The sequence below is a fragment of the Plecotus auritus genome (genome assembly GCF_963455305.1).
Source record: "Plecotus auritus genome assembly, chromosome: 10".
Classification (NCBI taxonomy): Eukaryota; Metazoa; Chordata; class Mammalia; order Chiroptera; family Vespertilionidae; genus Plecotus; species Plecotus auritus.
In genome coordinates this window covers 48,219,158-48,244,389 of record NC_137785.1, presented here as the reverse complement: position 1 = coordinate 48,244,389, position 25,232 = coordinate 48,219,158, and the positions used below count along the sequence as shown (strand labels likewise).

The window sequence follows — 25,232 nt, the reverse complement described above, 5'->3', positions numbered from 1 at the left end:
TGGGACATCCTTGGTTCATGCATTCTGGGACATCCTTGGTTCAAATGAGTCTTGGAAGCCCGGGACATGTGGGGGTGGTGTCTCTGGGTACCCTAGCCCTCTTGTAAGTACTTGCCCAAGATAGAGTAAGAGACAGACCTAGACAGGCCCCTCTGGATGAGCAGGTTCACGCAGCAGCCATATTTCCTGGCGAAAGGCAGTGTGAGCTGGAAAGGAAGGTCATTCTTATCCCTGATTTCCTGTCCAGTTGCCTGCTCTAGTTCTGTGTGGGCAGGGGCAGGGGCCGGAGCAGGGACAGGGTAAGGCCAGTTGTTGAGAAACTTTAATGCTCTTGGGCTCAGTTCTACCTAAGGACATCTTACAGGGCTGTGGCTAAGAATGGCTATCAGGGAACTGACCAGAGGGTCAAAAAATGCCACTATTTTCCCACTTTCTAGCTGTAGATGCTGATTTCACCTTTCTAATGACACCAGAGGCCTAATAATTTGGCACTAGTGAGTTTGTGGTAAAGGTGTTAGAATAATATACTTGATTACAGAAATACCAGATTAAAGAGAAATTAGCTAAATCTTTTTCACCTACATTGTTAAATATAAACTTTGAAGCCCACAATCATTTTAAGGAATAAAAAAACAAAACCCTGGGTCATTTCTTTGCCCTTACTGAACATTTTCTTTTTCCATATAAAAATGCTTTAAAGCAGCTTAGGTATAAAAGGAATGTACAAAAGTGGTGACATTATGGTTAAGTAGGTGAAGTTGGTATCACCTGTTGAAAAGGTCTGACTCCCAATAGTTTCTCTGATTTCAGCATCCCAAAGTCTTGGGCTTGTATGATGTGCTTCCCTGAGAGTGGCCATTGTTGTTAGTGATGAAGGCAAAATTAGTATCATTGGAGGAAAACTACAAAACCAAGTAGCCTGAATACTGCTTTTTGACCACTCTGGACTGGTTAACTTCAGCTCTCCTTCCTCCCCACCCCCCACTGGGCCCAGGGATCTGAGGTCTAGTTGTCCACCTTGCCTTCTGGGAAGCAAGACTAGTGCCCCTCTGAGGCATCCCGCGTCCCAGTGGGGTGCAGGTGGCTCTCACCTCCACCCAGCTGTGCAGGCGTTCCTGGGTATGCCGGTCATTCTTGAAGCCGGTGATGGCCAGCAGATCCACCACAAACTGCTTGGGGCTGATGTGCAAGGTCTGCCAGGAGAGCCCACGGTCAGGCAGGGCCGGGGTAGCTGCCTGACATAGTTGCTCTCAGCCCCTCAGAGTGGGATGCACAGCAGGGCTCCCTTGGGCCTGTAGTAGCTGCAGGGACCAGGGGGCACTGTCACCCCACACTGCCTTGGCCAAGGCTTGGTGCAAATGACATTTCCCTGTCTTCCTGTCCTGGTTTCTCTTGCCACCCTTCTGTCCCTGACCTACTCCCCACTTATTGTGGGGTAAGAGGACAGGAGGAGAGGGAACCTGTCGTGTACATACCCACAGTCGGTTGGCCAGGGAGACCACCTTGGCTGTGATGGCTTTGGGGTCCTTTTGTCTGATGGAATCCAGGATGATGTCAGTCAGGAAGCGGTGACATTTCTGTGCATAAAACATCTCTTCCCAGGACAGAGAGAAACTCAGGAAGGTCACCTCTATAGAGGAGAGAGTGGATGTGGCCCCTTCTGCCCACATCTAGGGCCTTAGAGGCAGCCTGTGGTAAGGGCTTCTGAGGGATACTCCCCCTGGAGGACCCTCGGCGGGGCTCGGCCTCGGGCATCCTCACCTTGGGGCAGGGGGCTGGCTGAGGGCAGTGTGTGCCTCAGGATGTCCGTCTGTGTGGTGTAGACGATGCTGTCCTCAAAGAACATGCAGGAGCCATCGTTGCCCACCACAGGGGGGTGGCTCACCTTGAGGATGACCCCTGCGCTGCCTAGGTCACTGATCTCAGGCAGAGGCTGCTCAGGGTCAGGGCTTTCTGAAAAAGTGTAGGGGGAGGGTTCTTAAGCCACCTCAGAGCTCAAGCAGGGAGGGACCTCTGGAGTACAGTCAGTCACCCCAACCTTCCCGCAGCTGCTGCCTCCAGCTTCTCGGAAGTGGCACCCTGGGTTGGCAGGGGGCTGTCCTGGCTCTCCTCTCTACGTTGCCCTGGAATCATGGCAAGCCAAATCCTAAATTGCAGGACTCCAAGGAACTCTCCAAATTTTGCTGCTGAACTAAGACTGGTATCAAATAAGGCCGATATTAACCCAGCTGGGGACTGGGAACCTTGGTAGTTATAAAATGAGAGGAGCTTTTTGGGCGAGCCTTTGATGTATGTCCACTCTGAAAAGAATGTTTGACAGAGCAGAGGAAGCAGTCCGTCATTGCCGTTCTTGGCACATGTGCTCTGCACCTCCCCCCCCAGACACAGCACACCTCGTTCTTCAGCTCGTTGCCCTGTCCATCCCACCTCAGTAGCCATCCACTTCCTTGCAATCACCCAAGCCAGAAACCTGACCCCTCTGACCCAATACTTAATCCCCTTCTGCCCCCATCCTGTCTAGCCTGTTTCATCTAGAATGACTCCCCACTCTAACACTTCCCTTCCTGCTGCTGCATTTCCTCTGCTTCTGGAGCCAGCTTTCTGAATGCACACCTGACTGCTCTCTTGTTTGTTTTTAAATATTTTTTTTTTATTGATTTCAGAGAAGGGAAAGGGCGAGAGACATAGAAACATTAATGATGAGAGAATCATTGATCGGCTACCTCTTGCTCTCTCCCTACTGGGGATCAAGCCTGCATCCCGGGCATGTGCCCTGAGCAGGAATCGAACCATGACCCTCTGGTACATAGGTTGACGCTCAACCATTGAGCCACACTGGCCGACTGTTTTTAATTTATTTTACTCCCTTGTTTAAAATGCTGCAATGGCTGCCCACTCCCCTTAGGATCAGAGCAAAGTGCCAGGTCCTGAACTTGGGCCACAAGACCTTTTCTGATTACTTTGTCTTCAGTCTTATCTGCCTAGGTGAAGCCTGGCCTCCAGCTAGACTGATAACCTGCTTCCACAGCACCAAGGCTTCTCTTCCTTCCTCTGTTGACTCTCCAGGCCCCAGCCTCCTCTGTGCTCCATTATTTCATAGGGCCCCCTTCCCAAACGCTTTATGTGGTTTCTCAGCCCCTCAAGCCATGCCATTGTGTTAGTCAGGTATCTGTACCTGCTGCTTGGCACAGAGCTGGACTCACCTCTCTCCTTTGACTTTTGCTTGCCCCACTCCTTCAGGGTGATGGCTCTTTTTGTGGGGAAGTATGGTTTAAACGTTGGCTCTGGCCCTTTGTCTTTGGCTCCAGCTCCAGCCCCTGCCTGCAGACCTGGGTCCTTCTCTGAGGCTGTGGAATGACCTTTCCAGGAAGTTGAGGTACTGGGCTGGGAAGCAACCTCACTCCCCAAGGGGAGCTGCAGGGTGGCCTCCTCCAAGGCACTGTTCAGAGGAGCCTGCAGAGGCTGGAATTCCCATTGTTTGCAATTGACCATGTCCCATTCCCTCACCAAGGAGATGAGTTTTTGCATGGGTGTGACAGGAGGGTCTTTGGTTTCACATTTCTGTGTGAGGTTGACTGTGGTGGACTTCTTTTTGGGGGGACTTTCAGGGCAGGCCCCCCAGTGTCTGGGGTTGGCACATAGGCTGGAACAGTGGGAGTACGTGCTGGGATTGCCTGCCCGCTTGGCACCTCGGCACAAGGACATCTGGATGGTCCGAGAGTACTGCTCAGCCTCCTCCATTTGGCTGGACCTGGCCAGGGTCCCCTTGGCCTTGTTCCAGGGAGTCCTGTCATTGCAGTCCTGGAAGTCCCCAGGCATGCAGGCTATGGTCTGGGGAGGGAGGGCAGAACAGCTCTGGGCATGTTGTGTTTCCACATTGGAGCCTCCCCAGGTCTAATAAGCAAGGCCTCCGAGACTTTACTTGCTCACCCAGAATGATCCCATCCCCACGTGGTCCACCAAGGAGCTTTGCTTAGTCTGAGTGGGGTGGTGTCAGCCCAGGGGCCTCTCAACTCCAAAGGGACATATCAGCATCTCAGGCCACAGCAGCCAATGTGCCCTGTGCCTCCGTCCAGGTTCAGAAGCCAATTACTATGCTAGCTGCACCACTCTGCTCTGCCCCCAAGTAGCAAAGCCTGCCCTGAGCTTTGTGGGAGTGTCCTTTGAGGACACCACTAAACTAAAGAGGGCTAGGCCTTACTTCTTTGGCATCTCTCCCAAACTCCACCAACGACTCAGGCCCTTCCGTCACCACATGCAACCTCCTGATGGGAAAAGCTTCTTCATTTTCAGATTCCTTCTCCTGGGTCCATGACCTGCAGACTCCAAGGAGGATCGGTTAGTGAGCAGAAGCTTCTAGCCCATTGCCCTGTCGGGACAGTAGGGGAGAAGGGTTTTGGTGTAAGTCAATGCCCAATCCTGGCCTGCCCCACCCCCTTAACCCCAAGGAGAACAGGTCCTACTGGGAAGTGGGACTTAAAACAGGATTCCCATGAGGAATATAAAGGAACAACGTGGGGCCTGGAGCAAAGTCTCCTTACTTGTACGCCTCACACTGGGCAAGGGCTTCTGAGAGGGATGGGATGTGGTATTCCTCCACCTCCTGGCAGAAAAGGGGCCACTCCCTGCGGACGACAAGGAGATGTCGGACTGGGCAGCTGGGTGGGAGTGTGGGTGGGGCATAGACCTGCAGAGCTGCTGCCTCCAACAGCAGTTCATATGTTGGAACTACTAGACCCTCCTCCCTGAAGGTTGCAGACCTGTTTCCTTTGATACAGAGGAATGGGGTTTCATCATGCACTATCCTTCCTTCGCTTACTTAAATTCAGATGGTAAGAACAGTTTTCCAAGTCTCAGGAAGTTGAGAACGTGTCGAAACATTTGGCCATCTCCGTGGATCAGCAGGGTCTGTCCATATGTGATCCAATACGCTCTCTGAGGGTTGGACAGCAGTTCTGGATACTGCAAGGGATTGGACACCAGGTTGTTAATCTGTTAGTCAAAGGGCTAGGTCTTTAGTAAAGCATATCAGTCTTCTGTCGCTTCATTTTCCCGACCATTCTAGAGCAGAGGCTTTGGGATCTGTTGGCCACAGAGAGCCATACTGGGGAGCAGAGCATCTAGGGAGAAGCACATCATCTCTGCTTCAAGTTTTGCTGGTCCCTAGACCACCCTCTTGAGGCATCTGGAACCCCACCCTACCTCTTTCTTAGTCCAGGCCCCTCAGCCTGGCCTCCCTACCCAGACTCCTGAGGGCCTTCCCAGCTGTTCCTGTGGAAAGAGCAGGCAGAAGGTCCTTGCTCTAAGCAGGTGCTGAAGGCTATGTAAGGGTCAGGTGACCAGTTCCAAAGCTGCTCAGCTACAGAAGCCTGGGGCAGCAGTACCTTCAGCAGGGTCTGCAGGGTGGTTGCATACCAGTGGCTTCCAACATAAACCTTGATGATCTGTTGAGGGGAATACACAGTAATCTCTGCCATCCACTCCTCATCTAAGGAAACCAATGAGAGGGGACACATCACTTGGGCCAGAAGGTAAATTTTGGTCAACAGTGTATTGCATATTAAGACTCAGTATCTTCACCAGTCATACTGTGTTGCCTACTCTAAGAAGCAGCTGGAATCCCTGACACCAACCTTCTCGGCTACTCAGGGCTTCCTGCGGCTCACCCTCTCGTTTCCTGGTTTCCAAGCCAGAGACTTGGGATGGGACAGGTAAGCCCTTTGGAATCGCAACCCCAAGGGCATCGCTCCTCCTCCCCTGACCCACCTCTCTCAAGAAAGCTGAACTGAGGTTCACGTCTACTCACATTGCTACCTGCCTCTGGTTTCTGGTTGGGTATGTCCTGGGTAGGAAGCTTTTCATGTGGTTACTTTGACTGGAGCTAGGAGTCCCTGGTTATGTTTGCGCTTATGGTTTGGTGAATGTCATAGCGCCTGCTCTCATCAGTTCACTGTCACTTCTTTAGAGAACAGGCCTCTAGACATGTCTGGAGAATGGGGCTTTCTTCTGGGGATGATTAGATATTTGGGAATCAGTTTCTATTGAGCTTTGTAATGAGTGATAGGTATATAACTAGATTACAATTAGGTAAGGGGTAAGAGATACATAATTAGATTGTGAGCTCTGTGAAGATAAGGCCTGCATTTGTTTTGGTCACTTTTGTACACCCAGTGTCTGCTTTTGTCCTGGTATATGGTAGGTGCTCAACAAATGTCGCATGCTGCAGAATGACAATATACAGACTAAACATGACCAGAAAAACTTTTGTTAATAGGAGGTTATAGGCAGATGGTGAAAACAACTCTGTCTTTGGACTCAGAATTCAACTCCAGCTCAGTCATGATCTAACTCTATAATTTGAGCAAGTTACTCCCCTGAGCCTCTGCCTCACTGGTTAAATAGACTCAGGGACTGTTTCTCCCTGGATGGCAGTGAGGATGGATGAGCACAGCATGTCAGCACCAAGTGCTGGAGCAGGCATGCCTCGGGGACCGTGCAGCCCCGTACTGGGTCAGTCTCAACTGCCCAGTCTGTACTGCCCAAGGCTACTTGTGGGCTTGGGGTAAGAAGGGTCACTTCACATGAAAGTTTCCCTTTAGGCATAGCCCACAAATGTTGGTCTGTCTGGCTTTCATTTCTTTTTCCATGTACAGTTCTTGGCCCTGGCCAGCCTTATCTTTCCCCTCTGATCCCCCAGACCCCCCCCTGATGCTAAATTCAAAATAAGAAGCTTCTTCATTTACTGAGCACATCCATGGGTGCCAGAGTCCTTGGCTCCAGATGAGTCTTCAGAGCCACTTTCATTGGCTCATAGGTGATGTCCCTCTTGTCCAGGAAGGCACAGAGCTCATACACCTCAGAAATGGTTTCGGTCAGGGGCAGCCGGCAAGTCCCCAGCCAGTTCCTGCCCAGGGGAGAGGTCTGTCACAGAGAGCCCCCGTACTGCACCACTAACATCATTTCCTTGATTTAACTGGGAATCTGGTGTTACCTGTAGGACAGTAAGCCTAGACACACACAGTCACCCTTTTGGAGCTGATCTTGACCTATTTTAGCTGAGCCCTCTAAATCGACTAATTGCAAGCCTCCAGGCCTTATCTCAGGTTGAAAAGCCAGGCCAGGGCCCAGCCACATTTTTCCCATCCTCCTAAGTATTTGCCAAAGACATCCAGTCATTATGTGGTAACCTGCCACAGACTTGGTAGTTGACTAGTACCCTGTGTGCCCAAGAAAATCTGAACATCAACCCCCTGCATCCAAAGGTGCTTGTCTTTGTCTTCTGTGACATTAGGGGTGGGCTACAAAGGCCCAAAACACCAATATTGGGATAGGATAGCATTCAGGGTTGACTGATCTTCTCTCCAGCACTCAGAAAAACCTAGTTCTATCTTTAGTTTTGGTACCAATGTATTTTGTGAACCTAAAAGAATTGCTCCACCTTGGCCAGGTGGCTCCGTTGGTTGGAACATTGCCCCTTACACCAAACGGCTATGGTTCGATCCCTGTCAGGGCACATACTTAGGTTGCAGGTTCAATCCCCCGTCGGGGCACATACAAAAAGGCAACTGATTGATGTTTCTCTCTCTCTCTCTCTCTCTCTCTCTCTCTCTCTCTCTCTCTCTCTCTCTCTCTTTCCCTCCCTCCCTCCCTTCCTCCTTCTCTGTCTTTCTAAAAATCAATAAAAACATATCTTCATGTAAAAGTTAAAAGAAAAAAAAAGTTCCACTCCGAATCTCAGCTCTCCTTCTATAAAGCAGGATTGGAATCCATGCCCCTGCACTAATGGAGACATTCTGAGCTCATCCCTCAAGGCAAAGGCCAGGTATCACCTCCTCTGTGAAGTCTGCCTTGCCTTACTTCGGGGAGACTCATCTCTAGCTCTGGCCTCTCTGTGTGTCCAGTGAACCTCTAAAGGATTGCGGGGAGGACCTTCGTAGGAGGATCTGCATTGGGGGGCGGGGGGGGGGGCGCGGTAACACTTAGCATCCTGAGGGTTGTGACTGTGGCTTGGTCACCTCAGACCTAGCTTAGGGCCAGAACCAGAGCAGTGGTTTGCAGAGAACAGAGATATGGGCCAGTTTGAGAACCTTGGCACCTTGACACCAGCCCTCCCCTCTGAGGCTGGGGTTCAGTGATGGTGGTGGGAGTGGCTAAGATGATGGACACTACCTCCCTCTGCCTGGCGGGGCCCAGGTGTTTCCTAGGGAAAGGCAAAGCCCACCCTGAGTGGGCTGAGCTGTGCTGAGGACGGCCTTACCTGACGTGCTGGAAGAGAACCCCATTCCCCGTGATGTACAGTCTAGTTCCGTCCAGCGTGCTCTCTATGTGGAGCTGCCCCAGTGCGGAGTCTGGGTACTTGACCAGCACACCCAGGGCCATCATGTACAGCGGCTTCACAGACTCCAGGCCGGCTGCACGGCCCCCCTTCCCCGGGCTTGGGGGAGGGCAGGAGGTCCGGGAACAGCCACCTGTGCCGGGAGAAAAGGTGACTCCTAGACCCCTCATAGCCATACCTATATTGGGACCTTTGGGTCTCCTTCCTGCTGCTTTGAATTAGTACTGAAGAGGTTTAGAACCAGCTTACTTCCTTGCACAGCCCTGGTCTGGATCTTCTCAAAATCAGTATAATTTTTCATTTCTGAGTCAGGTTTAGAGGTCAAAACTATTAGTTGGGAGGAGTGGGGAGAAGAGAAAAATCTGCTGCATCACTAACATTTGGAGTTCAGAATTTTGGGCACAGCAGCCACCAGGCCCTGCCTCTGCAGGAACCTCTCTTAGTTTCGGGCCCTGCTGTAACCGGCCATGGGAGAGTTCAGCAGCCATAGCACAGAACTCAAGGTGTGCTACAGCTTCCTGGATTCACAGTGTCTCCCTTCTGGGCAGAATTTCCCCCAAAGACACAGTAGGTGTTGTTACTTCCAGGTGGGCATTTGGGTTGCTGGCTCATGGACAGGACCTTGTTCTCCTGCAGTGGGCACAATGCACAGTCTACAGTGGCCACAGTGAGCTGATGGGCAAGCTGCTGGGTGATTTTCATGGATCCCCTCCAATCCCAACAGCAATCCCACAAGAGGGTAGTGCTAGCCTCACATCGCAGCTGAGGGTACTAATGAAGCACCTTGTCCAAAACTGCAAAGCAGGACAGGAGCGGAGCCTGTCTCCAGGGCTACTGGAGCCGTTTCCCTTAGGCGTGGTGCTTTAAAAGGCAAAGCCCACACTGCGTTGGGGGACTGCGCGCGGCTTACAGAGCCTACCTTCACATAGCCCTTGTGGAGTAGGCACCTCTCCACCCATCTCTCAGTGACCCGAGTTCTCTGAGGAACAGAAGCCCTTGGGGGAAGGGTTTGAAGTCACACCCCTTTCAGTGGATTGTTAGAGCCTGGGACAGGCCCCCGAGACCTGCTGCAGGATGCCATGGCCCCCAAATAGGATAGGACTTCATCTGCCAGGTGGGAGGCTGGGAGAGCTGGACCTGAAGACAGGGAAAGGCCCATTCCCATGGGATAAATGTCTGGTGGTGTGCAGACCTCACTTCACACATGCTCGGCTCCATACATTCTCAAAACGCCTGCTGAGGCCACACTGAAGCAGTTAGCTCCTGAAACATGCACGGAGACTTCAATGGATGTGCAGGAATTGCAGAATGGGACGAAAAGCAAAAAAGAACCGTGAGGGGAGGAGCAAGCTGGAATGAGGTAGCAGCAGGAGCATGAAGGCCTGGACTGGGTCAGGGTCAGGAAGTGTCAGGTCAGGGCAGAAACAGACACAGCAGCCAGGGGTTTCGGACTAGGGGACAAGGGAATTTGGAGGTGGGTGGGAACACTGAAGCACTAGTGAGGAATTTGCTCAAGCATCTCCTACCCCCCACCGTGCCTGGAAAACAAAATTCGGGAGTGGCAGGTGGGCGCTCTAAGTTCCCAGTGTCTCTCCACTTTCACAAGCAGAGCAGACCTGCCTGGCCCCTGGGAAGTCTGCCATCAGGCCCAGCCTCCCTTCCTTGGACATTCTGGCCTGGTTTCCCCATGTAAGCTGAGCTGGGCTACCTCCAGCCCCTGTTGGCTCTAAGCCATCCACCCTCAGTGGGGAGGCTGAACAGAGGCCACACGGGGCTTCAGATGGACATTCCTCCTCTTGATTCTAAGCCCAAACACCTGCTTCTTGCACAACCAGCCAAAGCCCAAAGTAGTTGTGGGAGGGGAAATGTTTGTTCTTGGCTTTTCCAGGGCAAGCCTGACCACCCCTGAATGTGAAGGGGAGGGCACGTTTCCCCGGGTGACATACCCATGTTCATCCGGTACAACCTCACAGCTTCAGTGAGTGCAGGGATTTCTAGAATTTCCACTTCTGCTTCTAACACATCGATGTTGGAGAAATTATCCGGTAGTAAAATCTTCTGTGAGCGAAGAAAATTCACTTGAAAAGCAAAGGAAAACCAAATGAGTTAATGAAGTAATTTCTAATTTAACTGAAGGTCCAGGTTTTGACAGGTGTTTGGTGCTGCAACTTATCCTAGGTTCTCCTTGATCTGAAACGTTTTTTAAACATACCTGGTTAGATTAGCTTTAAGTCTGTGGTTTTCAAGGTGAAAGACCACAAATTACTTTGTCTTCCTGTATTTGAGGCTATGGGTGTGGTCTCCCATGGCCTGGCCTGGGGCTCCCAAGCCAGGACCTCCTGGTGAGCACATTGGCACTGAGACTTACCCTGTGAGTCTTGACCCAAGAGCAGGTCATTCCAAAAGGGAGTTGTCTTGCTGCTTAGAGAGGAAGGGCCCAGCTGAGCCTGGGCTGGCAGGTGGCACTTGCAGTCTGTCCCTGCCTGGACTGCAGTGTAGGAGGCAGAGATGCAGCCCATGCTAAAGCCCTGTGTAAATCAACTTGGAGACTCAGAAGCACATCACAACAACTTTCCAGGTGACTATGAATACGAATGGCTGGGGTTTCAGGCATTTGGGCCCCTAGTACAATTGGGTATTTCCTGCCCTATTCATCTAGGTGGCAGCAGCATCTTAGGATCAAAGGGGTCATTCAGTTCACACCCCCACCAGAGCTTGTCCTGGGGCAGTGGGGGGAGGGAGGCTCTCTTCTGTCCAGGGTTGAAGATCTCACCCCTCAGGTTGCTAATTCAGGTGGATAATTCTACAAGGACTCTGGGGAAACTCTCACCATCCACCTTCCTTCCCTTTTATTCTGATTTAATGGAAATGAGAGTAGGTAGGGACCATCCTTTGAGATACCCTATTTCTTCATTTGATGAATCTAGGGTTCCTTGGTGAGAGGAACCAAGGCTTGGAGCCCAATTGGCTACATAAGGGCAAAACAAGATGAGTAGCAACTTCACACCAACTCTTGTGGTCCCTGACTGCTGCAGTCCCTTACACCCAGGCCATCCCCCATGAACAAGGAACAAAATAGCCCTGAGGCAAATAGGAGTCTAAAGCTGGGATTCTACTTTCCTCCCCAAAGGCTTTGTCATGCCCCCTCCACCTCTGCCCAGGGAAGCCCCTGGGGTCCTAAGCACCAAGCTGGGCCTCTACGTGGGGAGGAGTGGATGCTCTCTATCAGTCCACCCCCGCTGCTCCTCCCACCCCGAGCCCCACTGTTGCCCTCTTCCCGCCATAGAGCAATCACCAATGAACCGGAACTCGCTGCACTCGCACTCGATCAGGGCCACAGTCTCAGCCAGCCACAGCAGGTTGTCCTCAGTCACCAGGCTTGGATACTTGGCCACTAGGTCTAGGGGCAGGAAGCAGTAGTGCACTTCCTCTTCCGTGTCTAGCAGTGGTGTGTCCATGAGCCCCAAAGGTGCCTTATCATGTAGGCCTGGAGGAGAATGGGCAAAGGGTGTCACCACCTCCTAGAGCAGCCGTGGGCAAACTAAGGCCCGCGGGCCGGATCCGGCCCATTCGGCTGTTCTGTCCGGCCCGCGGAGCCGAAAGAGCAGAGGGTTCTCTTGCTCTCGCCTCCGCTCCTTTACTTTGAATTTATATTAGTTCACACAAACACTCCATCCATGCTTTTGTTCCAGCCCTCCGATCCAGTTTAAGAACCCATTGTGGCCCTCGAGTCAAAAAGTTTGTCCACCCCTGTCCTAGAGGCCAAGGCTCTTAGAGGCCACCAGGACTCTCACTGACCCAGGGGTCCCAGAGGAAGCTGAAAAGATTCACCCAGGAGATGGTCCCTGCCTGATGCCTCCTTCCTCTGTGTTTAGATGTAACCCTAAGGTTTGGCAGGAGTGTGGTGGGGAGCAGGGCATGGACATCTACTTTTTCTCTAGTGAAGGGCAGTGGGACATGTTATAAAATTTTGGCTTATGTATCCAAAGTTATTAAATTCACATTGGTTATCTATTTGGTTCTTTCTAATTGATCAAACCAACCATTGTGACCTACAGGTGAAAATAGATCCTTTTGACTCTCCTGGAAGCCCCAAACCCATCCATAATCATGAATGGTTGTTTGGTGTCTCAGTTAGGCTAATCCATACTGCAAGGCACACTTGGGGACATTGCTTGTGTGGTGGTGAGAGTGACTTGAAAGGATGGTGGAGTTCCCGGGCTACTAGGAAGCGTGGAATTCAGCCCAGCTCTGCCCAAGTGAAACCAATATGCAGAGGACTGAATGTGAAGGGAAGCTGTTGGGGGCTTCGGGAGGCTCAGCCTGTGGTTATACCTGTGAAGGCTGGGCTTTTTATAGGAAATTCTGAGGGTTTGCTGATACACTTCCACGTTCGCCAGTAGTTCAGAGATGCTCTCTCGGCAACAGGTATGTCTGCAGGCCGCACGCGTAGATGGTGTTTTCCTTCCTTCAGATTATCTAGAGTCTTGGATAAAGAAGATGGAAATTCTAAACCAAATAACTATCCATCAGCTCTAGGATAAAATACCAGAAAAAATAGTACATGACTTACTTTGATAAATGTTTTGGAATAGAGTCAATCACACAAATATGTACAAATTTAGGTCTGTAAAATGACATGCTGATATTAAAAATCTCAATGATGATTTCTCTCCTGATTTTTGAAATAATTTGTGGATTATAATTTACGTGGATTAATAGATTTTACACAATCTTAAGGGTAACTTCTACTTAACTATCAAAAACTTGAGATTTTCTGTTATCATTTCCCCTTAAGAGTTCAAAAACGCTTCGGCCTATTATAATTGTTTTGTTCTGCTTGTCTGTGCTCCTCCTAACCATGGAACCTGGTCTAACTAGGGAAATGGAGAAGGCACGGGGTACGTTGTTCAAAGTGCTCGCACCCATTCGCTCATTTATGCCAACACAGCTCTGGGAGGCAGATGTGGTGTTTGCATTCCGATTTTGCTGATGTGTCAGTTGTGGCCAAAGGATCTGTGACTTGCCCAAGCAGTCCTCCACGTCCAGAGCCTCTCCACTTCAAGGATCAGGTGAGCAGGGGTGGGCTGAGGCGGGAGTGGAGCACTCCAGCTAGGCAGAGCTGAAGCCCAGGCAGGTGGGCTGTGTGTCTTCGTGCCGCCTGGACTCAGGAACCCATTCTCCCTCAAATGTCCTGCTCAAGGGGCAGGTTATCATAACATCAAGCCCATTTTTTTCTGTCCCTAGCTTAGAAGAAAAATTTCTTAAGACATTTTTGGATATAGCTGGAAAAGTCATCCTGTAAAGGCATCACATGGCCAATTTTTTCCTCTAATGGATAGCAAACCTCAGATTCAGTATGAAACTAATAAAAGAACCTGCTTTTAATTCCTGTCTCACCAGGTGAGGCTTGTGAAATTGTTCATGGAAATCCCGAGATTTGAGAAGAGCCCTCTGGTGGCTATGGCTATAAACTGCACCCACATAACTACTTAAGATCTGCAAAAGGTGGGGACCAGAGTGAGGCTTCCCCATTTAGGGCGGCTGGTGGACTTGTGGAAGGACTGGGGTTTGAGTCTTGACACTGTCCCTTAAAAGCTAACATTTATTGCCCAGGCACTTTTAAACTAAATCCTCCTAATGTACCCTCGACCCACAAAGTAGGCTCTAGCACTATCAGTCCCATTTAGCAAATGGTAAACAAGTCCCAGGAAGAGAAAGTATTTAGTGCCCCAAGTAAGTGGAGATGCTGGGAATGGAACCCAAGATTCTAGAGCCCATGTTCTTAACCACTGCTCTTAACCAGCTGCCTCCCACTTGTCACTTAACCTCTCCAAGCCTCAGGCTCCTCACATGCAAATTGGAAATAGTAAAATCTGGGAGGTAGTGTTGTAGGGATTAAAGGAAATAATGTTAAGTTTAATTTCATTTCTCTTAGTGGTCAGAATCCAAACTACCTTTCCACCTTCATCTCCCACCATTATTTCATCCCCACCCCATCATCAGTGACATAAACGCCACAAAACTCTAAAGGGAGGAGGGAAGGAGGAAGGGAAGGAGGGAGGGAGGGAGGGAGGGAGGAAGGGAGGGAAGGAAGGGAGGGAGGAAGGGAGGGAAGGAGGGAAGGGAGGGAGGGAAGGAGGGAAGGGAGGGAGGGAAGGGAGGGAGGGAGGGAGGGAGGGAGGGAGGGAGGGAGGGAGGGAGGGAGGGAGGGAGGGGAGAGGAAAGAAAGAAAGAAGGAAGAAGGAAGGGAGGGTACTTCACAGAGCTAGACTCCCAGCTGTCCTTTGACTTTGCTAACTGAAGTTGCCATAGCGTGTGCGGTTGGTCTTCTATGGACTTCAATTCCACTTCTATCTGCCTGAATATTACTTCTAGAATTTTTATTCTTCATATGATCCAGAAAGTTATTAGAAGGAAGATTTCTTTAAGGGAAATACAGATTTGAATTCAGATGGCTAATTGCTAGCACAAGGATAATTAATGTTGTTTTTGGCCTAGATAGTAATGAAAAATAAGTCAATCAGAAGCAACATAAGACTGATGGCACAGGAGCAGTGTGTGTGTGTGGGGGTTGTTGCCAAAAGATGGCTGACAAATGCACTGCTGGCAGAGCTTTGGGACTTAATGGAAGTTTTCCAAAGGAGCAGCAGTGCTCAGAGATGCCCGATGCTCTGATGTGGGCTGTTGCTCTACTCTTTAAAAAATATATATTTTTATTGATTTCAGAGAGGAAGGGAGAGGGAGAGAGGGAAACATCAATGAAGAGAATCTTTGGTCAACTGCCTCTTGCACGCCCCACACTGGGGATTGAGCCTGCAACCAGCATGTGCCCTGACCAGGAATTGAACTATGACCTCCTGGTTCACAGGTCGACGCTCGACCATTGAGCCATGCTGGCCAGGCACACTGCTCTATTCTTCATGGCACTTACTTCTGCCTGACATTGTATGACTATATGATTCATTCTTGTATCTCTAGTGCTTGATCTGTGATTGCTGCTCAATTCACAATAAATGTTACATTTAGAATCAAGGCGTCTTTAGACTAAGAACTGGCAAGCTCCATTTTCTCCAAGCAATTGTTTGTACATTTAGGCAAGAATCTGAGTCTCTGAACAGGCCTTAGTGAGGAAAGTGATGGAAATGTGTGAGGCTGTTGATTTGCTTGATGACTGTTCATTCTCCAGCTGTATTTACACTCAGCTTCAGTGAATAAATACAGCTTCGGTTGTGCCAACCTAAATGTTTATTATTTTTGAAAACACCATTTCCAAAACATAAGCACTTGTTTTAGGGTCTGTTTTAGAAAGGCCAACCCACATGATTCTTTGAATACTCTACCACACACAATTTGGAATTTTGGAATTGGACCAACTCATTGGCCTCTGAGTGGTTACCTCCTATTTAGAAGTTGTTTTCAGTTATATTTTGTCTCAATTTGGGAAGTGAAGACAGCAAAGGAGTGAAAGGGTTTGATAAATGTTTGTATTACAGGCTTATGTGATTTAAAAATGGTTCTTAAAAAAAAATTGCCTTTGTCTCTTTGGTTTTCTGCAACGAACAAGTGGCTCCTTCCTTTTCCCCACAAAACGGTGCCTTGTTACAGAGTCATCAGCAATCTTGACATGCCAGGCCATTTAAGTGATTTTGAAGCCACTTGCAAGCAATTCTAGTAGTCCATTCTTGGGGTAGTTGAAAATTTTTAAAATTCAGGTGGGTAGCTTGAAAAGGATACTACAACCACTTGCACTGGAGTATGTTTAGCATTTTGATTTCTAAATATATAATAACTTTTAAGAGAAAACATTTAATTATTTGGTAAGGAGTCTCTATAAAAATATACATTATAAATGTTCTCATTTCTACATGACCCAGACATGCATGGTCTACCTCAATTTTCTTCTACGAGGTGCTGGGGAGGCACAGTTGGTAGTGCACTGAGCTGCAGTGCGGCTTGTTGGGTCAGTGATTGTGGAGATAAAGTAACACCTTGTCCAGATGGTGGGATTCATCTGAAGACTAGCTAAGGGTCCTTCCCAGTCATCTTCCAGGATAAAAAAAAAAAAAAAAGTGATTGCAGCCTAGCCGGTGTGGCTCAGTGGTTGAGTGTCAACCCATGAAACAAGAGGTCACTGGTTTGATTCACAGTCAAGACACCTGCCTAGGTTTCAGGCTTGATCCCCAGCAGGGGGTGTGCAAGAGGCAGCCGATCAATGTTTATATCTCTCTATCCCTCTCCCTTTCTCTTTCTCTAAAAATCAATAAAAACATATATTTTTTTCAAAAATGTCATTGTTCAAAAATTAGAAATATACTAAAGGTAAGCCACAGAAGTGATTTCTGTAATTTGGAGAAAATTTAAGAAAAAAGGCAATGGTCTTTGGTGATACTTTAATGGTTATAAGTAAAGGCATTTAAAGCTGTTACTCACAATGAGAAAACAAGGAGTCTTGGAAAACAGAGAAGTGAAGGCAAAGGAAAGATTATGCAGTTTGGAGGACTTTTTGCTTTGCTGTAAATGTTGTGGACCTAACAGGCAAAATGAGAAGTACTACTTTTTTTTAAAAAAAAATATGTTTTATTGATTTTTTACAGAGAGGAAGGGAGAGGGATAGAGAGTTAGAAACATTGATGAGAGAGAAACATCAATCAGCTGCCTCCTGCACACCTCCCACTGGGGATGTGCCCGCAACCAAGGTACATGCCCCTGACTGGAATCAAACCCGGGACCTTTCAGTCTGCAGGCCAACGCTCTATCCACTGAGCCAAACCAGCTAGGGCGAGAAGTACTACTCTTGATCAATCTTTTCGATTTTAAATCTCAGACACAGTGTATACAACAAACCCTACAATTTGTAAAGTTTTCACCTTTTAAAATTCAGCAACAAAAAACAGTAGAAGCTTAAAATAGGGTTTCAAGAGTCAAGAGCATACTCTCAGGAAGTGGTAAGTCTCATTCTGGGTCCATGTTGGCTGCTGGTATAGATTAGGCAGAATTAGGATGAAATTCTTTATTCAGAACATGCATTCTCAGTGTATTATTACTTTAACTTACTCACCACACTTCCCCATTAAGGGGGTCATCTTAGCAACCAAAATACAAAACAACACTTAGTGATGTAAGGACTATGTTTACTGATCACCACTCCTAGAAGATAAGAGTATCTTACCTGTAGCAAAGGCATCAGCTGCAGACCCAGTGCTTGCTCATAGAGCAAGTTCAGTTCTGCACAACTGGAGAAGGAGAGTTTAGAGGTGTAGAGGTAATAGTGCACGTGCCTAAATGTGGAACCATCTCTGTCAATAAACAGCCTCTGGTTTTCCAAAGAAGTCAAAGCTGAAGCCTCTTTCCACAACAGGGAGTCTGGGAATTGAGCAAGTTTGCTTCTGGGAACCGAGAAATGCCAGCCCCCAACGTTGAAATGAAACAAATCTTCTGCTGACTCGTGAGGCATGCCAGGCTCCTCCTAAAGGGGAATGAAAAGAGAGCTATGCAAGAAAAGAAATAAAAAGCATCCATATTGGAAAGGGGAAAGTAAAACTATCTCAATTTGCAGAGGACGTGTTTTCACATAGAAAAGCCTAAAAAAATTCACTAAGAAATTGTTAGAATGAGTTCAACAAGGTTGATCAACATAAAAAGAAAGCAACTGTATACTAGCAATCCATAACCCAAAAATAAAATTAAGAAAATAATTCTGTTCACAATAGTATCAAAAGGTGTTACTTTATCTCCACAATCACTGACCCAACAAGCCACACTGCAGCTCAGTGCACATCCAACTGTACCTACTTAACACCTCTTAGAAGTACAAAATATTTAGGAATATGTTTAACAAAAGAAGTATAATACTTACACTCTGAAGACTTCAAAACATTGTTAAATTTTAAAAGACCCAAATAAATGTAAAAAATAAAACCCCATGTTTATGGATTGGATGACTTAATATTGTTAAGATGGTAATATTCCCCAAATTGATCTACAGATCGAATACAATCCCTATGAAAATTCCAGCTGTCTTTTTTTTTTTTTTTTTTTTGGTAAAAATTGACAAGCTGATGTTAAAATTCATATGGAAATACAAAGGGCCCAGAGTAGTCAAAACAATCTTGAAAAAGGAGAACAAAATTTGAGGATTCACACTTTCTGCTTTCAAAACTTACTACAAAGTTACAATAATCAAGATGGTGTGCTACTGATATAAGGATAGACATATGAAAAAGTGGAATAGAATTAAGAGTCCAGAAATAAACCCTTACATTTAAGGTTAATTGAATTTTGAAAAGGGAGCCAAGACAATTCAATTCAAAGAATAGCCTTTTCAAAAAATGGTACTGGGAAGTAGCTGGTTTGGTTGAGTGGATAGTGTTGGCCTGTGGACTTGAAGCAGCAGTCGCCAACCAGTGGTCCGCAGACCACTGGTTGTTCATGAGGTCTGAAAGGTTGGTGACTGCTGGACTGAAGGGTCCTGGGTTTGATTCCGGTCAAGGGCACATGCCCAGGTTGTGAGCTCGATCCCCAGTGTGGGGTGTGCAGGAGGCAGCCGATTAATGATTCTCTCTCATCATTGATGTTTCTGTCTCTCCCTCTCCCTTCCTCTCTGAAATCAATAAAAATATATTTAAAAAGAACTCTTACAATTCAATAATAAATAGAGGAATAACTAAATTTAAAAGTGGGTAAAGAATCTAAATAGACATTTATCCAAAGATACATAAATGGCCAACATCATGTATAAAGGTACTTAACATTATTAGCCATCAGGAAAATGCACAAAATTCACAATGAGATAGCACTTCACACCCACTAGGATGGCCTGAATCAAAACAATCGGTAATGAGTGTTGATAAAGATTGGAGAAATTGAAACTCTCATATACTGGTGGGAGTATAAAATAGTGCAGCTGGCTCTGGAAAACAGTTTTCTGGTTCCTCAAAATGTTAAACATGGAGTTACTATATGACCCAATAATTCCACTTCTAGGTATAAACTCAAGAGAAATGAAAACCTATGTATGTCCACACAAAAACTCGCAGACAAATGTTCATGGAAGTGGTAAATAGTATATAAAATTTGACCTAAGAAAGAACCATAAAACAATACTGAATTCTAGGTAAAAATTATGCATGCTGAAGTAATTGGGATACAATGTACTGATATTACAACTTATTTTGAAATGCATAAAAATAAAATGGATTAATGGAGGAATAGATAGATGAACATGTACTAAAACAAATACAGCAAAATGTTCATTGTAGATGGTGGTTGTAAAATGTTCACTGTACAATTCATTCAACCTTTCTGAATGTTTCAAAACTTGCATTAAAATGTTTGTGGGAAGAAAGAGTGTTAAAGTAAGAGGTGGTTGCCTAAGAGAGGAAAAGTCCATTTCTCCAACAAAACCCTGAATCTCCAATTTTGACAACTGAGGAAGGAAAATAAATGCTTGCAAGAAAGAAAGGTGTGGGGTTCTTTTCTTATAAGCAGCCTGGTCTCAATATTCAGATATAAAGAAGAACAATTATGTATGTCACATTTGAGGCTAGAAGAGTTAAAGGGGACTTAAAGAGAATTACAAATAGTAAAATGGTGTCATGACTCAGAAGCAGAGCTGGAAAAGCCAAGCTAATGACTTAATCTAGGCTTTTGAGTCCCGACCCTTCTAAATATGGGTAGTATCATCAGCTGAGAGTAACTAAGGGCCTCACCTAGACCAGAAAGCATAAATATGCAAGGACTCTTGACTTTGCTTTCTGTTCTCCTTAAAGGTGACTGGATGGTTGAGAGCTCGGTAAACTGTGCTTTGAGTGTGCAAATTTTAGATGTTAAAGAAAACCTGTTCCTTGAAGGTGAGCCACAGTTATGGTCTCCGTTCCTCTTTTCTTATTAAGGACTAGAAGCCCGGTGCACAAAATTTGTGCATAGGTAGGGTCCCTAGGCCTGGCCGGTGATCAGGGCCGGCTGGGGCCTTCCTTTGTTTCGCGCCGCCCCCTGGTGGTCAGCGCATGTCATAGCGAGCAAACTCCCGGTCAGTAAAACTCCCAAGGGGACAATTTGCATATTAGCCTTTTATTATATAGGATAGAGGATGACAAGAGGGTCTCGGCTTAAGAGTTTGCCTCCTTCTTACATATACATGCCTCATTCACGGCTGGGGTCTCAAGAGGTGCCTGCTGTAGTGAGGGTAGGGGTTAAGGATGTGGTTGTTTCCAGAGTTTTCTTCCCGGAGACTGCTCAGGGGCTGGTTAGTGCTGAACTACCCCAGCGTGGGGAGAGCCCTTAATTACTGGCAAACTTTGGGGCCTGTAGTACTTAAAGCGCAAAAGGCCTCTTGCCAGACTGACTTCAGGAAATGGACTAGCTCTATAGCCATCTCCACCCCATGCCAAAGAGCATCTTTCTTTTCCACACTGATCCCTCTCCCCCAAATCAATTTCTAGAGCTAGAACCACCTCATGCTCTAACTTTTCAGAGCCAAGTTCCCCAACGTTTCCCATCAAGAATCTGAGGGCTGCTTCCCAATACTTCAGATCTGGATCCCCTCCTCCCCCCGCCCCCCGCCTGTTAACCTGCCCACCCACCGCCTAGCCCTAGCCTCACAGTCAACATCCACGAGCGCTGAGATGTAAAGACCTTCACCCAGTCAAGAAGCACACCCCCACTTATCAGACCTGGAGTCCCCCAAATCCTCAAAGCTAGAACACTTGAGCATCCTTCCAATTTCTCAGATCCAGCACCCAGACCCTTCAAAGCTGGGGCCATATCCCCCCAGCATGTCCCAGAGCCAGTAACCAACCCTATCCTCCACCACACCGCCCCCAAATTCGCCGTTTTAATGGGTTTGGTGCCCCCACCAGAGTTGGCTCCATACCATAGTTCGGACTCCTGCAGCAGGCGGGTGGGCGGGCGCGTGACCCTGGCAATAACGGCCCCTCGGCCCCTCGACGAGCGGGAGGGGCGGGCCAGGGGCGGGGCCTGGCGGCGAGGGCGGGGCCCAGGACGCTGGGCGGGGCCTGGCGCGCGCCGGGAGGGCGCGCGGGCGGCGACAGGTGAGCGGAGAGGACCAGAACGGCCCCGCGGGCGGGCGGGCGGGGATGGCGGAGCAGTGGGATCTGGACGAGGAGGGCATCTGCCGCCTGGGGGCGCTGAACCTGGAGCACCCGGGTAGGGCCAGGCCGGGAGCCTGGGGTCTGAGGCTGAGGGGAGGAAACTGAGGCGGAGTCAGGGAACCTGAGGTAGACACGGGGGTAGGGGGGCGCTGGAGGCCAGGGCCCAGAGGCGGAGGAGGGGGTTATTGAAGGAACTGAAGTAACCGGGGAGTCTGGGCCTCAGGGCGAGGAATTGAGAGAGGAGCAGAGAAACAAGATTAACTCGACATTGCGGCCGGAACACAGAACTGGACTGTGTCTGATCTAGTGGAAGGAAACGGACTCTCAAGAGGGGTGTTGGCGGGAAAAGGAAAGTGCTGAGAAGGGCGTTTGAGGTCGGGGTGCTATTGAGGCACGAAGGGTGCTATTGAGGCACGAAGGGCAGGCTGGTTGGGGTGAAATGCTCTTCGTCCACTCTCTGCCTTAAGAATTTGGCCATTTCTTGGACCCATCTGAATGCGTAGCTTCCTTTTAAGAGAGACTCAGAAAGGGACCGGATGTGAAAGGAATAGCATTAGATCTCTCAGCACTTAGGTCAAGGCCCCAGCCCTGACTTGGTCCTAGAGGTAACCCTGGTTGAGTGACTCCTGACCCAACCTTTGCCCTAGGGTCTGACTCACACAGGTTGCTTTCTGACTGTCTAATGGAAATGTTGGGAAAGTTATCAGCATTTCTAATTCAACTTTTACACTTTCTAAATATATTATTAATGCCAAACCCTATGTTAATACGTTCCTTGCATTATTTAATCCCCCAAAGAGCTTCTGAAGCGGACACTGTTATTGTTCCCATTTTACAGAATTAGGTTTAGACTCTGGGTGCATACTCCAAAGTCGCAGAACCCCAAGGAACGCAACCCCAAGGAATGCAGACTCTGATCCCAGAGTCTGTGCTCTAATCGTAACACAAAGTTGCCTTTTTTGCTTCTAGTACTTTTTATTTGTGGGATATGAAACAACTTGGTTTCATTTTATTTAAAAATTACTATTTTTAAAAATTGATTTCAGAGAGAGAGAGAGAGATACATCAGTGATGAGAGAGAATCATTGATTGGCGGCCTCTTGCATGCCCCCCACTGGGGGTCAGCCCGCAACCTGGGCATGTGACCTCCTGGTTCATAGATCAATGCTCAACCACTGAGCCACGCCCATCAGGATAAAAATTACTATTTAAAATTTATTAAAATTAGTGCATGTTAGTAACAGTCAAACATTACATGAGTGAATAAAGAGGATATTAATTTTTCCTTCCTCTTGAAACTTTCTCCCACCCCGACCCAAAGATAATGGTTTGTTGTGTGGAAAAATAGATGCAGATGTTTCAGATTTATTTTTTTCTTTTCCAAACTACTTTGAACTTCCTTAGTTTATAAGTTAGCTAAGAAAAGCTTTATTGGCTTACACAGTTTTACACTTTTCTTGCCTTTAAAAAATAATATTGATTCAGTTTGATTGGGGGGGGGGGTGCATACCCCTCCTATACTCCAGCTAGAGCAATATATGGCAGATTTTTTTGCTTGTTTTTGTTTGCTTGCTTGTTTTTATAACAGACATTTGAATAAAAAATTGTATTCATTCTAACAATTCAAACAATACAGAAGTGTTTAAAACAAAAGAATGTTCTTCCCTCTCCCTCCTTCCATACTGTTCCAGTTGCTTATAGAAACATATACACATAGGTATCTTTTTTTTAAAAAAGGAATAAGAATTTATGTATTATTTGGCAATTCACTATTTTATTTACCAATAAATCACGGATGTTTTTCAGTTAAATGAATGTGCTGTTATATGCATCATACAATTCTTCTGTAAAAAAATCACAGAGGTTATCTTCGGGGAGAAAGATTTTCACTTTTATTCTGTACTTTACTGTTGAAATTTTCTGGGTGTATAATAAGTGTTATTTTATTTTTAATGTCCAAAGAGATAATCTTGATGGTGAAATTAGAGGCTTTTTTGTTTGCTTGTTTTCTTGGTTATATTTCTCTGTACTAAAAAATTCCAGTAAACATTTACATTAATCTTTGCATGCAGAACATTTCCACCCTATTGTCTGTGTCCATGGGTTATGCATATATGCATATAAGTTCTTTGTTTGATCTCTTCCCTCCTACCCATCCAGTTTTGCCTTTCCTCTGAGATTCTACAGTCTGTTCCATGCTTCTATGTCTCTGGATCTATTTTGTTCATTAGATTCCACACATAAGTGAGATCATGTGATACGTGTCTTTCTCTGATGGCTTATTTCGCTTAGCATAATACTCTCCAGGTCACTCCATGCTGTCTCAAAGGGTAAGAGGTCCTTTTTTACAGCTGCATAGTATTCCACTGTGTAAATATACCACATCTTTTACACTCATCTACTAATGGGCACTTGGGCTGTTTCCAGAGCTTAGCTATTGTAAAAAGCACTGCTATGAACATAGGGACGCATATATTCTTTCTGATTGGTGTTTCAGGTTTCTTAGGATATATTCCTAGAAGTAGGATCACTGGGTCAAATGGCAGTTCAATTTTTAATTTTTTTCTTTTTTCTTATTTTCCATTTTTAATTTTTTGAGGAAACTCCATACTGGTTTCCATAATGACTGCACCAGTCTACATTCCCAGCAGTGTACTAGGGTTCCCTTTCCTCCACATCCTAGCCAGCACTTGTCATTTGTTGATTTGTTGATGGGTAGCCATTCTGACAGGTGTGAGGTGATACCTCATTGTTATTTTAATTTGCATCTTTCTGCATTTTTGAGCATTTTTTCATATGCATTTAAGCGGATCTTTGATCCAGGCGTGATTTCATAACATCATGCATTGGTCATTTGAAAAATATTAATTGGCTGAGATATTAGACCTTTCAAATATTGATAAATTTCATTATATAACATTAAAATCATGTTAATATAATTACCAATCTCATTTTAAAAGTCTTTAAGTGTTGGGAAACTGTTAAGTTCATGGTGGCAAATACAAGTTTTCCAAAATTCTATTTTTTGCTTGGAAGCTCAAATGTTATAATTAACAATAATTACTAGTACTATTGGTTGTTTTACTGAAGTGACAGGCTCACTCATTTTGTTTATTTCTAAGAAAATTTCTGTCAGATATTAGGTCTAAATAACCATAATTTGTCAGGTTTTGTTTTTTCAAGTAAAAATGGTGTTCCATAAAAAAAGTGACTGGTTCAGCTGGCATCTTAAAATTCACACAAGTCTTTTTCCTCAAGATATCCACCATATATTAGTATGAGGCAGAAGTACTTCATGCATAATTCTCATTTAGTCACACAATACAAAAAAGGCATGTACTCAGGGGTCAAGATATAATAAAACTAACCATTTTTACTGCTTTTTCAAGGGCATTCTTTTTAAAAAATATATTTTTTTTATTGATTTCAGAGAGGAAGGGAGAGGGGAAGAGAGAGGGCATCCTTAAGTGTATAACTGCAAACATATGATGGTGAAGAATACAGTGATTCACTTTGTCATGGTATACTCTAAGAATATTTCAGTTCTTTTTAATATACTATATAATATCAATAGGTCAAATGAGAAAAATCAGAATCATTTTAATAGATGCTAAAAAGATATATGATAAAATTTAAAATTTACTCCAGATTTAAAAATTAAGCAACAATAGAAACCCTTAGCAAAATACAAGTAGAAGACTATTTCACATACATACATATGTTCACATATATTTATATATTGTATATATTAACTATGATGGTTCTAAAAATAAAGCATTTTGAGT

At 46.4% G+C, this 25,232-nt stretch overlaps 1 protein-coding gene across 1 annotated transcript; it reads right to left on the bottom strand.

The window, feature by feature from the left end:
- Positions 1-92: 92 nt before the first annotated feature.
- KCTD19 (potassium channel tetramerization domain containing 19) lies at positions 93-20,947 on the bottom strand (the record flags this gene model as incomplete). The annotated part of the gene is made up of 16 exons (XM_080645227.1): positions 93-206; positions 1,092-1,193; positions 1,476-1,630; positions 1,762-1,953; positions 3,204-3,831; positions 4,202-4,316; positions 4,542-4,625; positions 4,820-4,962; positions 5,385-5,488; positions 6,744-6,904; positions 8,258-8,468; positions 10,282-10,413; positions 11,631-11,822; positions 12,671-12,821; positions 17,508-17,804; positions 20,939-20,947. 16 exons carry the CDS (start codon positions 20,945-20,947, stop codon positions 93-95), a joined length of 2,790 nt encoding a protein of 929 aa, XP_080501353.1.
- Positions 20,948-25,232: the final 4,285 nt, after the last annotated feature.